The sequence below is a fragment of the Podarcis cretensis genome (assembly GCF_951804945.1).
Source record: "Podarcis cretensis genome assembly, chromosome: 15".
In the NCBI taxonomy this organism is placed as follows: Eukaryota; Metazoa; Chordata; class Lepidosauria; order Squamata; family Lacertidae; genus Podarcis; species Podarcis cretensis.
Genome location: NC_137185.1, coordinates 19,675,857 through 19,691,258, shown reverse-complemented (window position 1 = coordinate 19,691,258; position 15,402 = coordinate 19,675,857). Strand labels below are relative to the sequence as shown.

General features: G+C 45.1%; 1 protein-coding gene across 4 annotated transcripts in view; it reads left to right on the top strand.

Moving 5' to 3' along the window:
- LOC307203635 (opioid-binding protein/cell adhesion molecule homolog) overlaps positions 1–15,402 on the top strand; it is a 763,808-nt gene that overhangs the window by 736,207 nt on the left and 12,199 nt on the right. For 2 of the 4 annotated variants that reach the window (XM_079954586.1, XM_079954585.1), the window contains 4 exons: positions 7,210–7,344; positions 12,138–12,258; positions 14,038–14,189; positions 15,170–15,196. In XM_079954586.1, coding sequence (XP_079810712.1) covers positions 7,210–7,344; positions 12,138–12,258; positions 14,038–14,189; positions 15,170–15,196 — 435 coding nt within the window. The remainder of the gene's footprint in view (positions 1–7,209; positions 7,345–12,137; positions 12,259–14,037; positions 14,190–15,169; positions 15,197–15,402) is intronic. The other 2 variants (XM_079954584.1, XM_079954587.1) reach the window with 1 other exon arrangement.

Below are 15,402 nucleotides of genomic sequence, written 5' to 3'. Positions count from 1 at the left end.
AGAAATGTGGAGAACTGAATTTAAGATGGGATAAACCAATACTGACAGATTCACCCAGGAGGGAACAAGGCACCCTTTAGAATTGCCTGGAAACCACAGCGTAAAGCTAGAACAAATGGAAGATGCCCTTCCAATTTCTCCACGCTCACCTCTTTGTTGAGGATGAACTCTTCTGCATGCACCCAATAGACAGCAGGCCTCACTCTTTCAGATTAGCTTGCAATTTGGGGACAGTATCACTCCAGAGCATTCTAATGAACTGTGAAATGAACATAATGTCAGTCGTCGATGCAAATGGGCCCATGCCACCACTGCCGCTACTGGGTTGTTTTGCCTGGGAGCTAACACAGGTAATTTAAAGATATTAACGAACACTGTTAATTAGCATCATTATTATACTGCTGAGTCGGTAGGCCTAATGCGCAGTCAGATAAATAATCCTGCTGTGTCAAAGGCTCTCCTGTGGAACCTGCAGGATTAGGCAGAAAGGGATTGGTGAACTCAGCACTGTCGGACATGCTGCAGTGTTCTTTCCGGAAAGGGACTGTCCTTGCCACAATCTTTGCCCCGGTTGGAGGACAAGACTTCATGTGTTATAAAAGAAGGAGACGGGCATTGGCCTATGGCCTCCCCAACTCATGATCTAGAAATCTCTGTTTCTATTCTCCGTCACTCTCTCCGTGCAATTTCACCTGGGTAGCCACATAGGCATGCAACCTACTCTGCCGAAGAGGTTATCCTGTGCATAACCTCACTGACATGAATGAAGCTGTGTGTGGATCTGTCTGTAGTTTTACACAGCTGCCTTTAAATTCAGTGAGCTTTGTGCAGGAGAACTATTCAGTGGATTGTGTCCTGCACACATGCAATTCCCAGTAAAGCCATTCAAAGAGGGGCAGTTGCAGTTAAGTGTAGCGCTCCTTCTTTCGAAGTGCAGCTACTGCTGGGGATTACACAGCCAGTCTGCAGGTTCTTTGTACTCCACAAAGGCAAAAGTGGGGTTTAAAGCTTATCAAGCTCAGATCAGCTCCTTCCACATTGGGGTGGGGGAGAAGCTTGATTAGATTTGCATTTAAAGGCAAACTAACCTAACTGGCAATTCCCAAAACAATATGCAAAAATGAAACACAGCAGTGGTTCAAAATCCACATTTCTTTGAATGTTGTAGTGCAAGTTCTGCAGCCAAGTTATGTGCACAAAGATGCATAGACTTGGGGCAAAGTGTGCATGAAAATGCATATATTAGTGAAAACACCTGCAATATAAATATAGCTCACTTGTGTCTTAAATATACCCACAATGCCAGCAACTTGAGATACCACACATGGGGAAATGACACAGTGGGGGCATGTGAAGGACTCATGGGATTTATATAGGGTTCAGTTTCTTTATTAAAATAAATGTCCTACTTTGCATTTTTCTTCTCTCTCTTTCTCTCTGGATAGAAAGATAGACAGGCAGATAGTTATAGGTTAAGCATGAAATAGGACCTTGGTTAGCTTCTAGTTATGGATGGATGAATCTGTCTATTTCATTTTTTCTCAGTTTTCCAGTTATTCACGTTTCCCCATCAGTTTGTGGTTGTTTTTTGTTTTGTTTTAAGAAAAATCCTCATGAAAATTCACCAGCATTTTTTTTGTCAGTTTCTCCTACTAAACAGTTTAGTATGCAGTTTTGCCTGACACACATACTTTTGCAAGGCCATTTCCCCTAATATATAGTGCACCTTTGGATGTTATGTTCACTAATTCATTGATTTAGATGCACACTTTGCCCCCAATGTAAGCCTTTGTGTACACATTAATTGGCCGGAGAACTGCATTGCAAAATTCATAGAAATCTGCATTTCCTTCCTGGGATGGATCCCTTGCTGCCAGTAGTGTTTCCCACCCACCCTTCTCATGAGAGGGGCTGCCCTGAGCTGCTGTAATGGGCAGAAGTAGAGCACACCCTTGAACACCACCATATGTGGCAAGGTGCAGATATACTGATGTCCTTGATTGCATCTTGGACAGTAAAGAGGAGGCGGGAGCTGTGCCAACCATGCTCTCAACCACAGTCTAAATCAAACACAATAAACTGTTTCATTGAAGTGCGAGCCAGTAAGACAGTGACCCTGGGGTGCTTTCTCCAAATCGGGATGACTCCAGCACAATCCAATTGCTTGCATTAATTATGGCAAAATGAGATGCCGGGGTTATCACACTTTTCATTAACTCCAGTGTTGTGAAACTCAAGCTGCAGTTCTTGACAAAGGGGAATATTTCATTTGGTGTTCATCTCTCTCTCTCTCTCTCTCAACATATAGATACATATATATTTCTGGGTTGGAGGAGGCAGTCTACACCTCTCTTCACACAATAAAAGGGACCTCTAAGCCTGTTCACGAGAGCGTGTGTGTCATTTGGATCTGCTGGGTGTGGCAGGGGGAGGAACTGGGTGAAGCAGAGGTGTCCCTTTGCCCAATCACACCAGTGGAGAAGCTCCTTTTGTAAGGAATTCTGCAATGAACTTCCACAAGAGGCTGGTTCTTTGACAGTAGCCAACAGAATCCCCCCCCCCCCAAATGGGGCATTTCAGGAGTGAGGAGGTGGACAGAGCAGGCCTGGTGCAGAATCCAATGGATTCTGAGTTGGTCCGGCTTTCATCACGTGATGGCAATGAGTTCTCTGTGCTGCACAGTAATAACATAATAACCTTCTGGATCAGGGGAATTGTCCATCTAGTCCAGCATTCTATTCTCACAGTGACCACCCAAATTCCTGTGGGGACACCCCCCCCTACCCCACATGTGACTCCTGTTGTATATAAGTCACTCCAGGATCATTTTGGCTGTAGAGTGGGGTACAAGCGCTCTAAGTAAATCCATCAGAAGTAAAAACAAATAACGTGAAAGGTAAGGCACATAGAATTCTAAAGGGAGACCAAAAGAGATCCAGTAAGACGGGTGATATCTCTGAAAGTTTCACACATCCCTGCCTGAAGGAGCAGAAGCATCTTCCTTGAAAATACTGTTTACCGGAAGGAAGAATATCTGCAGGAGATGCATAGCATGGGGGCACAGGGCCATGCCTGCCCACTTGGGTGACGCTGGCTTGACCTGCTTCCACAGAGCGGTCCACGCTCTGGATGTGATTCCACCTCCCATGATTGATGGTGCTGTGTCTGTCATGCCGCCTCCTTCTGAAAGTCCCCATTTGTATCCCTGTAGATTCTTATCTCACTAATGTAGCAAGCCGGGCTTATCTCTTCCCGAGGCTCCTTCTGCACCAAAAAGAAATCACCTCCGTTATTTATGTATTTCTGTCTCCAGCTCGTCGAATCTATTTTCTTACACTTCCAATTATCTTTTATAGAGATCAACTGGAGGATAGGGCAGGCCCGTAATGACCTCGGGATTATTGGATCATTACAAGGAAGGGTCTCTGGCAAAGTGAGCCTGGCGTTCTCCTCTTCATATTTCTCCTCTCCTTATTATTCCCCCCCCCTCCATCTTTACAGTCTCATATGCAGGCTCCCTTTCCCTGTCACCTCGTATTCTCCGTATTTATCATCTCTCTGCTGCTGCATATATCAAGGAGGTATAGACATATCAGCTTATTTCTGCCCCTTTTCGGTTTTGTGGACATTCAAGAATAAGTCTGTTCTGTCTTATTTATTACAGACTGTGAAAAACAAAACAAAAAAAGCAAAAATTCCTCATCTTAATTGTGCACCTCTTTGGATGCAGCTTTCCCAAAAATATGCAAGTTTGCACACATTTCCTCATAAAATATGCAGTTATACCTTGGAAGTCGAACACAGTCCTGTAGCCAGTGAGAAGCCACAGAACCCATTGGACTTTCGGGTTCCAAACAATGTTCGCAAACCGGAACACTCACTTCCGGGCTTGCAGTGTTCGGGAGCCAAAACGTTCAACTCATGAGGCATTTGGGATCCAAGGTATGACTTTACTGCAAAGGGCACGGTAGTATTTGAATGTTCTGACAATCAGCTGGTCCGCATTTGGCCCAGCTGTATCTTTACTTGCCCACACCTGATGTGATATATTGCTACCAGACCAAGTTCAAGGGGTTGGTACTTGCATATAAATCCCTATACAACTCAGGACCAGCTGACTTGAGAGGATGCTTTGACCCTTGCACATCTGGTAGATTGCTGTGGTCTGTGGGAGAGTTTCTCCTGCAAGTTCCAAAAATCTCAGAAGCCCTGCAGTAACTCAGAGCAGGGGTTTTTTTAGTGTAACTGCTCCTGTTCTGTGGAACAGCATCCCTGTCAAGATATGGCAGGTGCCCATTTCCTGCACTTTCTGGAAACATTTTTGTTCTAAAAGACTTTCCAGCTGGATCAATAGGTCTTTACCACGAGTGTCTACTTCATTAGGGTTTTAGTCTTGCTTTAAATGTGTGGGGTTTTTTGTTTTTGTATTTTTAATTATTGTATGTGTAATTTGCCTTGAGGCAATGACATCTGCCCTGCATATAGAAGGTCCCAAGTGTCTCCAGTGAGGGCTGGGAGAGATTTTTGCCTAAATTCTGGAGAACCACTATCCGGCAGTGTCAGCAATACTGAGGCAGATGGACCAATCGTCTGACTGTGGGATATAATCAATTGGAGCATACAACATTCTTTGTTTCCCTAGAGTGGACGCAGGCAGAGGGATGTTACTCCAGCTGATATAACTTCCTATTCCACATGTCTGAAGTGTTCTCCCCCTGCTTGTGACCAGGCAGATGGGTGTGATCCTGGCTCACTCAAGAGAGCTGAGTCACGCAGCCATCTTTCTCTTGATGCCATTTTCTCTCTTGATGCTATTTTCTTCCCTTGATGCTGTTCTCTTAATGTAGTTTGCTGTCCGCTGGCTCTCAGCCAGCAGGACATGGGCTCAATCCCCAAACGGGATGAACTCACAATTTGTTCTGTAACTACTAGCTAAAGCCTGCCTTCAGGGATCATACTGTGAACTGAATGTGAGTAAACATATTGTTACTTTTAAGGAAAGTGTCTTTATTCTTTTAAGAGAGATCAAAGGGGACACCAGAAATAATCCAGTCTGGGCAAACCAGACCGGATTGCTTAACTAAAGAGATTCAAACGAATCTGCAAACTAGCTTCCTGATGTATTGAGTGGAATATGCTCTGCTACATGACTCACTAGCGTGAGTGAAGGAAGGATAATATTTAATCAATATATCCTCTCCTACTATCCTTAATATTCCCACACTGACAAGGCAGCTTTGTTCTCCTATGATACCTCACATAATGCAGATGGGAGGAGGAGGAGGTATTCTCCTTGTGCCAGAAAGGTCAAAATGTGGGCACCAGGCATACCTCTCTGGAGAAGGCATTACTTAGTCTGTGTGTACCACTGAAAATACACACTGTCTGGCCACCTCACTGTTTATTTTCTCAGGCTTTGAAATTTTAAATTCCTTTTTATTTTATTTTATTTTATTTTATTTGCATATAGGATGATTATGGTAATGTTGCCACAGGGTGGGCTACAACAATTCAGAATTAAAATTGTAAATTTCAAATAGATTGAATTGCAAACAAACAACTAAAATATCCATATGTGCTCGGTTCATTGATTTTTCATCAATGACGGACAAACAGAAGTATCAGTGGTAACACAACTCAGATAGAAGGATTGTTAGGTTGGGATGAAAGCATATTTATGGCAATGGCCGGGGGTGGGGTGGGGGTAGTAGTGTGGTTAGCAGCAGCCTTGTGTTATTGACAAAGCTTTGTGGAATTGTGAATCAATGGGTGAGAGGGGGAGTTGTGCCACAAGATACAGGTATGTAGCCAGGACCAGGAACACCTGTATTATGTCTGGAATAGCAGGTGGCATTTCAGTTTCACCGTGGGAGTCTTTTCTGGAGAAGAATGGGCAAGGCTTTCATGCTTGTGCCTGTGTTTTATTTTCCTTCCTGTTTGAGACCTGGAAACCAGCTGTTAACCAAAGCTGCTCCAGTGTGAGAACCTGTGGGGGTTTTACGTGATACTGTGTTTGGAACTGAAGGGAAGGCATGATCTGAAAGCTTGGGCTTCCATTGTCTGCCTTCTGAGGCTCCCTCTGACATAAGGCTTGCCAGTTGTGGGAGGACGCCTGCCCCTTAAATTCATTCTGTTGTCCTTTTTAGAATTTAGTAACTATAAATATAAAAATACCTTGAAAACAATCCCTCAGCCATTTCCATAGGCAGAGTTGAAATCATTAGTTTGTCTAAGAAGGGGGCTCTGATTCTTGACTTCTCTCAGCCACAGACTCTCCCTGCTCGCTAAACATTGTTACCTCTTTGGCTCCTGACACCTCCTCCCCGTCTTCTCCCTCCTCTGGCCACAAATCATTGTCCCACCACCAATCCCCTGGATTTGAGCCTTCATCCTTTGGGGGTTCCCCAGATGGTGCCTTCTACCACTCCTTCGTGTCGAGCCAGTCTATGACAGTATGGTAGTATGAAACATGTGTCCATCAGTTTATTCCAGTGAAATGTCTATGCTTCCAGTGATTGTCATTCAAACCAAGGAAAGTTGTTTCAAGTGTTACACATCATGTCATCTATAGTCACATCTTTAGCAACACCCTGAGATACTCTTGAGTTTTAACAATTCAATCAGCAGATCAATCAACTAGAAATGTACCTGATTAAGTAGTAGACCAATTTTAATCAGGCAGGGCAATTTTAATTGGTTGCATAGAAAATTATGGTCATGCCTATTTATATTTTTAAGGCTCCCGAGTTTGGTGTTTTGTTGTATCAGAGGATATATATATATATGAAAACTGACTTTTCCTTCCACCAACGAGCATTTGTTTATTAAGTTGTAAGGTATATCTCACGCTTCCTTTGATGTTTAAAGAAAAGCACCTACCAAGTCACTGGAAATAATGCAGATCTGCACAAATTTAATTGAGTAACCAATTACAAGGGCAGATGGTTAATCAACAAAAATGATTTAATCAGTTGACAGCCCTAGGAATTGCATTGGGGGACAACAACAACAACAAAAAGTATTCTCAGCATTGCTTGTCAAAGCAACTAGAAAGCTCCAGGTGTTCAGTGGAGAGGCCCACCTGCAGATCTGGCCACCTGTGCTGTTGAGAGGACTGCTTCAAAGTGCACAATTTAAACTGCAGCAGCAAAGGTGGTCTGGAAGGCTGCCAGAACTTTTATCCTCTGTGCTCCTTCTCTTCTCTTCCAGGTCAGGGATTTATGAGCGATGATGAGTACTTAGAGATCACAGGGATCACCAGGGACCAATCTGGGGAGTATGAATGCAGCGCTGTTAATGATGTCGCCGCACCTGATATCCGAAGAGTCAAAGTCACCGTAAACTGTAAGTATCCCACATGCCTATGAATAACATTGACTTGCACTTACATCAGGGGTTGGAAACCACAGGCCTCAGGGGACAAATGTGGCCTGTCAAGCCTCTCTGTTTGGCCACCAGCACTCTGCCTAGGTCATGCCCCTTCACCAAGCCAGGCAAGCTTCCGCTTGTCTAGAATTTTCCCTTGAACCATTACCATAATGGACTGGATGAAGAGGGGTCTATATGTACATTTTATGAAGCCTATGGGTGGCGAGCTTCCCATACTAAGAACAAACAAAGAGCCTGCTGGATCAGGCCAATGGCCCATCTAATCCAGCATCCTGTTCTCACAGGGGACAACCAGAGCCAGTGTGGTGTAGTGGTTAAGAGCGGCAGTCTCGTAATCTGGGGAACCAGGTTCGCGTCTCTGCTCCTCCACATGCAGCTGCTGGGTGACCTTGGGCCAGTCACACTTCTCTGAAGTCTCTCAGCCCCACTCACCTCGCAGAGTGTTTGTTGTGGGGGAGGAAGGGAAAGGAGAATGTTGGCCGCTTTGAGACTCCTTAAAGGGAGTGAAAGGCGGGATATCAAATCCAAACTACTACTACTACTACTACTACTACTACTACTACTACTACTACTACACTTCTTCTTCTTCTTCTTCTTCTTCTTCTTCTTCTTCTTCTTCTTCACAAGCAAGACCCAAGCACAAGACCACTCTCCTCTCTTGCAGTTTCCAGCAGCTGGTATTCAGAAGCATTACTGCCTCCAACTGTAGAGACATAGCAGAGCCATCATGGCTGGTAGCCACTGGTAGCCCTCTCCTCCTCCATGAATTTGTCTAATCCTTTTTAAAGCCACCCAAGTTGGTGGCAGTCACTGCCTCCTGTGGGAGAGACTTCCATAGGCAATATGCAAATCCATTTCCACACCCATTTTTTGCTCCTGGCCCTATATATCATTGGCATGTGACCAATCCACAGAGTAATTTTGCCCTCAGTCTGAAAAGGATTCCCTGCCCCTGAGTGCTTTTCAAAACCTATTCCATACATTGTCCCCCTGATCTTTACAACAATCCTGAGAGGCCTGCCGTTGCTTTCATCCTCATATTGCAGAATGGGATTCTAATCAAACTCCCTTCTGCACCAACTCATGACCCCACCTCCACATTCAGCTGAATGTGCAGATCCCACCAGCTCGTCTTCATGATACGCTGGGCCAGAATTGCACCCCAAGGATCCTAAACATGAGTAGGTTGTATATTCGCATATTCTGATTTAATAGCTGGAAATATATGCACGCAAAAGTAAAACAGCCAATTTCCACCAGAACCTCTTAAAGTCTATTTATAGCTGGAAATAATTGTAATAGCTCCCCCCACCCCCTTCTCTCTCTCTATTGCTTTCTTCTTTCTTTCCTGAGGAGCAATTCATTTTTTTATTTTTTTTAAAGGGGGTGGGTTGGAGGAGAAAGAGAGAATCTTGGTGGTTAACCTTGCACACAGTGCATTAAGAAATCCTCGCCTTTCAGAAGCAGAGCGCAGGAGTTTATATATATCAGCTAAATTGATATAAGAAAATCATATATATACATTTCATTATGTTTCAAGCCTTTTGGCCCTCTGGACAATTTGCTCTTTTAAGAGCTTGGCTAGCAATGCAGAGCCCGGCTGCTTTGAGTTCTTAAAACAGACACATCCCCGAAGCCTCTTGACATTTCGGAGGTGATTCCAGCTCCGCTGAGTCTCTGAACAGTTTAAAAGAAATCCGTAAAGGAGAATTCAGTCCTATTAATTGCACAGAAAGGACTCTGCGAGTTGTTGGCTTAGGGATGGATGTGGAAATGTAGGACCGTGTTCACCCTCGCAATGCCAGCTGGACAGAATGTTCTGTTTAAACCAGGCCTGCGAAGCTGAAGTCCTATAGAGCAATTGCAACAGAGCCTGTGCTGCATCAAGCCAAAGAGGGCTCATCCAGCATCCTATTCTCACAGTGGCATGCCAAATGCTTGAGGAAAACCTGGAAGCAGAATTTGAGCATAAACATACCCTTCCTCTTCTGTGGTTTCCAGTTGCTGGTATTTAAAAGCATTGCTGTCTCCAACTGTGAAGGCAAAGCATAGTCACCATGTCTAGTAGCCATTGGCAGCCATCTCCTCCATGAATTTTGTCCAATCTCCTTTTAACACCATCTATCTTGGTGACCATCACTGCCTCCTGTGGGAGCAAGTTCCATATTTTAACTATGTGCTATGTGAAGAAGTCCTTTCTTGTATCTGTCCTGAGTCTTCCAATATTCTGCTTCACTGGATCTCTACAAGTTCTAGTGTTCTGAGAGGAGAAAAGCTTTTCTCTATCCACTTAATCCATTCCATGCATAATTTTACACATTACTATCATGCTGCACCCTTTCTCTATAGGTGCCCACCCCTCAGTTGCTTGCAATCTTTCCCCACATCTTGAAGTTCCCACAAAGGCACACTCAAGCCCACAAGAACATAGAAAGCTGCCCGCTGGATCAGGCCAATGGCCCACTGACTGCAGCATCCTGTTCTCAACAACGGCCACCTGGATGCCTGTGGGAAGCCTGCAAGGAGGAAATTATAATTATAATTATTATTATTATTATTATTATTATTATTATTATTATTAATTTGTTATTTATACCCTGCCCATTTGGCTCGTTTTCCCCAGCCACTCTGGATGGCTTAAAAAGGTAAAGGTAACGGGACCCCTGACCATTAGGTCCAGTCGTGGCCGACTCTGGGGTTGCGGCACTCATCTCACTTTATTGGCCGAGGGAGCCGGCGTACAGCTTCCAGGTCATGTGGCCAGCATGACTAAGCCGCTTCTGGCGAACCAGAGCAGCGCACGGAAACGCCGATTACCTTCCCACCAGAGCGGTACCTATTTATCTACTTGCACTTTGATGTGCTTTCGAACTGCTAGGTGGGCAGGAGCAGGGACTGAGAAACGGGAGCTCACCCCGTCATGGGGATTTGAACCGCCGACCTTCTGATCGTTAAGTCCTAGGCTCTGTGGTTTAACCCACAGCGCCACCCGCGTCCCCTGGGTGGCTTACAGCACATTAAAAAATTGTAAAACATGAAACATTAAAAATTTCCCAATACAGGGCTGTCTTCAAATGTCTTCTGAAAGTCAGATAGTTCTTTATTTCCTTGACATCTGACGGGAGAGCGTTCCACAAGGTGGGCGCCACTACCAAGAAGGCCCTCTGCCTGGTTCCCTGTAACCTCACTTCTTGCAGTGAGGGAACCACGAGAAGGCCCTCAGAGCTAGACCTCAGGAGCTGAACAAAGGAGGTGGAGATGCTCCTTCATGTATATGAGCACAAGAGTGCTCTCCTCCTGCAGTTTCTGTCAAGTGGTATTGAGAAGCATTGCTGCCCCTGACTAAGCCCATCAAAAGCCTAATGAGGAATAGGGATAACCTATAGCTTTATTTGCATTGCTCTTTGTTGCAAGAAAAACTGCTCCCTTTCTCTTATGGGGTTCCCAAGAGCCCGTATAGAGTCTTTATGTAGGTTCTCTATCGGTAGGAGAAAATAACAGAGGCCAACCAGAGAATATTGAGAAGCAAACCAGTTAGTAAGCCTGATCTTTATTAAACTGTTGCAACAGGGTGCTCACCCCCCCACACACACACAGGAGGGAGAAGGAACACAGAGCAACAATGGTGTGGAATTGCCACCCTGTACCTCAAGACCCCCCCCCCCAATACATCATCAGAAGGGGCGGTCTATCACAGAAGGGGCAGTCTACAGCAGAACTCTGTCTGGCAGTAAAGGTACAGGTAAAGGGACCCCTGACCATTAGGTCCAGCCACGGACAACTCTGGGGTTGCAGTGCTCATCTTGCTTTATGGGCTGAGGGAGCCGGCGTACAGCTTCCGGGTCATGTGGCCAGTGCACAGAAACGCCATTTTCCTTCCCGCCGAAGCAGTACCTATTTATCTACTTCCACTTTGATGTGCTTTCGAACTGCTAGGTTGGCAGGAGCAGGGACCGAACAACAGGAGCTCATCCCGTCGTGGGGATCTGGACCGCCGACCTTCTGATCGGCAAGCCCTAGGCTCTGTGGTTTAGACCACAGCGCCACCCACGTCCAGTTAATGGGTTTACCTGGCTGTTAATGGGTTACCTGGACAGCCTGGCCATTCTTTTGTGATGATAAATACTTAATTCCTACAGGCTCACCCTATTCATACACAAATGTGCCCTTAAGGCAGGATTTGTGAGCACAGAGACAAAGGGGAGGCTTTTCCCATTTCCATCCAAACTGAAGGTCACTGAAAGCGTCAAAATGGCTTTAGGATTGTTTTCCTGTACTGTTTCAGACATGTGGTTTATATATTTAAGTATGTGTTTGCCTGGTACATTTATGAACATATGATTTATATATATGAGACCTTAGAATTCCTATAACACTCTTCATCTCCCTAGATTCAGAAATGTATGGCTGAATTGGCACTGGTGTTTGGCTGCTCCAGACTGGGGAAGGCAAACAAGCAGCCACACTGCACAGCCTACTCCATCACTAGAGTTGCTAGGGGAGTGAAAGCCTTGTGTGCTGATCCCATGAAAGCCAGCAAGGCGTAGGACGAGATGGTTGGATAGTGTTTTCGAGGTTACCAGCATGAGTCTGACCAAGCTGCGGGGGGCAGTGGAGGACAGGAGTGCCTAGCGTTCTCTGGTCCATGGGGTCACGAAGAGTCGGACACGACTAAACGACTAAACAACAACAAAAAGGACAGAAGTGATGCTTAAAAAAAAAATCTCAGACCTGTTTTCCCTCTGCAGATCCTCCGTCCATCTCCAGTGCCAAGAACAAAGGCGTCTCAGTTGGCCAGAGGGGGACCCTGTCCTGTGAAGCCTCAGCTGTCCCTGTAGCGGAATTTCAGTGGTTTAAAGAAGAAACCAGGTACGCAAGCAAGCTGTTCAAAGGATCCATGGCAAGGAGTGACTCCCCCAGGCCAAGATTGCTCCATCAGTCAAATCAGCAGTGTTTACTTTGAGACACGTGTCAGCCCTCATGGAATGCCCAGGCTCAATCCTAGTGGGTGTGAAGTTGCAAGAGTGCCTTTGAGCATGTGCAGAGGGTCTTTGAAACTGAGTAGTTGCATACAAGCCCACCCCAATATATATCTGCCATGAAGGGGTTCTAAATTAAAGGGCACTGATTTCAGGCAGGCTTTGCTTTTGCCTTGCTTCTGAAATTAAATGTTGCACATCTAGGGGGACTTGTGATCAGAAAGCAATCCCTTCCCGTGTCCCATACCTCTCCCCAATCTTCCTTACAGCAATCCTTCAGTCTCTATATTTCATATTAAAATAAAACAACAGACTAAAGGATTGCAATGTTTTAGGGATTGAGATTGCATTGGTTTAATTTGCTTACCTTGTTTCTTGCGGCCCATCAGAAGGTTGCATATGATATGGGGCATGATAGAAACTAAAAGCAAAATAAATGCTACATAATTTTAGCAATTCTTTTCTGTGCAATTTTAGCTTGACTGTATTGTCACTTGGCTGTTGCAGGTTTTCACCCTGCTTTGTATACTTTGCCCAGTAGACAGTTGGGGAGGGTGTGTGTGAATGAGTGGCCCTCCAAGCATTGTTGGACTACAACTTCCATCATCCAACAGGACACAATGGCTGGGGCTGTAGTTCAACATCTGGAGGGGCGCAGGTTCTCCAGCCCTGAAGTTTGCTCCTGAGTCCTTGAAAAGCCAGCCAAAGTGGAATAAAGTGCTTCTTTAATTCATTGCCCACCACCAAAAACAAGCACCATACTTCTACTTCCCTCCTGGGCAAAGTCTAGTAGATGTTGCCTTACAATGTCAGATCGTTCTGGTTTGCATCCAATGCTGGTAGAACCCTAGAGGTTAATGAACATGACTAACTTAGGCCCATCAGTTTCATTGTGCCTACTCTGAGTAGGACTTTGTTGGATATAGCCCTTCTGTATTTCCCAAAACCCCACTTCTTGTCATTGACTGGTGCCACTGGCAAGGAAAGAGGAATTCTAGGAAATGTAGAATGCTGTGTTGCCAGATGTAAACTCTATAACATGCCACAAAATGGAACTCGGCAGTCTAGTGTAGTGGTTAGAGTGTCCAACTAAGATTTGAGAGACTCTGCCTCTAAAGCCAAACAGAGCCATGATGCTCAATGGGCCAGACAGCATTGCACACCCTGGTCTACCTCCTAGGGTTGTTGTGAGGATAAGAAGTGAACACCCGGTGTGACACTCTGAGCTCTTCAGAGGAATGGTAAAAAATATAACAGCTAACAATGATGCTTATTATTGGTGCTTTACAAATTATGGCTTGTATCCTACTCAGAGTAGACCCACTAGAGTTAATTGTATGACCCATATCTTTAAAATAATAAAGTTTATCATATAACGTCTGCTATGGCCCTTAGAAAGTGCCCTTTCCCAGGCCTTTGGAGAACCTTTTGATCTAAGATGGTGGAGCAAAAGCAGAGCCTGAGAGCCTGTGGTGACTACAGTTCCCAGCAGTTCTAGCCAGCGAGGTGATGGGCATTGTAGTTCAGAACAAACTGGAGGGTCACAGGCACCCCATCATTGGGATAAAACCAATCTCTGCATTATACCCCATCCCTTCATAATCCTGGGAGGGAAATAAATCCCACTTCTAGTTTACACTGATTAAGTAAGGATGTTGTCTTCTTCCAGATTAGCCAATGGGCTGGATGGCGTGAGAATTGAGAACAAAGGCCGGATGTCCACACTAACCTTCTTCAATGTATCAGAGAAGGATTATGGCAACTACACCTGTGTGGCCATCAACAAGATGGGAAACACCAATGCCAGTATAATCCTGTATGGTAGGTACCCCTTCCATTGGGATACATGGAGATTCTGTGTTGATGGGATAACAGTGGAGCCTTGCTAGAAGGGATTTCAAAGACAGGAACACATCTCCGGTGACCCTTGACCATGAAACCCCTTTGTAGTGCCCATCCCATCATTGCATAGCGGGGTTTGTCCTAGGCTGAAATCTCTAGGATAGGCCAGATTTAAAAATATTACCTAGCAGAGTTTGTTGGGGAACAAACAGTGCAGTCCTAAGCTTATTGCTTCAGAAGTTAAGTTTCACTGAGTTCAACAAGATTTGCTCCCTGGATCGCAGCCTAAAGGTTTTCCTTTACAAGGACTGGAACGTTTGCGGTTTCGTGTTTTCATCTTACGAGAAACTGGGAGTTTTCATAAGGCATTAAGGGTAGCAGCAGTTAAACAGAATACTCCCAGCATCATCCTCTCATGCTTGAAGCTTTAAGTATATTAAAGTAGCTGCAGGGAAAAGGGTTGATCTTCAAGGAACACATCAGACCAGCAGCAGCGCCTTCAGTTCTTATATCCTCTCACCTATTAGGCTGCAGTTGAAGCAAGGATCTGGGGGCTGAGCAGACACTTGGTTTAACCCCAGCAGGCTAGGCTTACTTCCCATTCCCCATGGCTTTCCAAACCACAGAGCGAATGCACCAGCTGGAAACCTTGGGAAACCCAAGGCGTTTTCTGATGTTGGGTTGTCAAAACAGATGCACAGAGATTCTTGTAGATGCTGTCAGTGCTTAGATGGTTGCCATACACCCTCTGTGGCAGTGTTACACGTTGTCATGTCTGTCACATCCTTATTATCATTGCTGTGATCTCTGTTTACATAAAACGGGCCGTCTTTCTAATAATCCATCTGTTCATTCATTCATTCATTCAACTGTCTGAAAATATGAACTACATTTTCTTTCCTTTTCTTTCCTTTTCCTTTTCCCCCCTTCCTGTGTGTCCATTGTGTCTTCTGTTTTAGAGATAAGTGAATCTCCACCACTAGCAGGTTGGTACAAGCATGGCTCCTTCCTTCATTTGCTTGCAGCAAACCCAACACCGCTTTGCAGTAAAGGAGAGAGGGCTTGCTTCTCAGATGGGTGTTACGGCTGGGGAAGCCGGCTGGTGCGCCATTGGAAGGAAGGAACTAAGGCCTGTGGGGTTTGTGGGAGGCATTTTAGATTCAGGAACATCTTCCTGCATCCTCTTATTCAC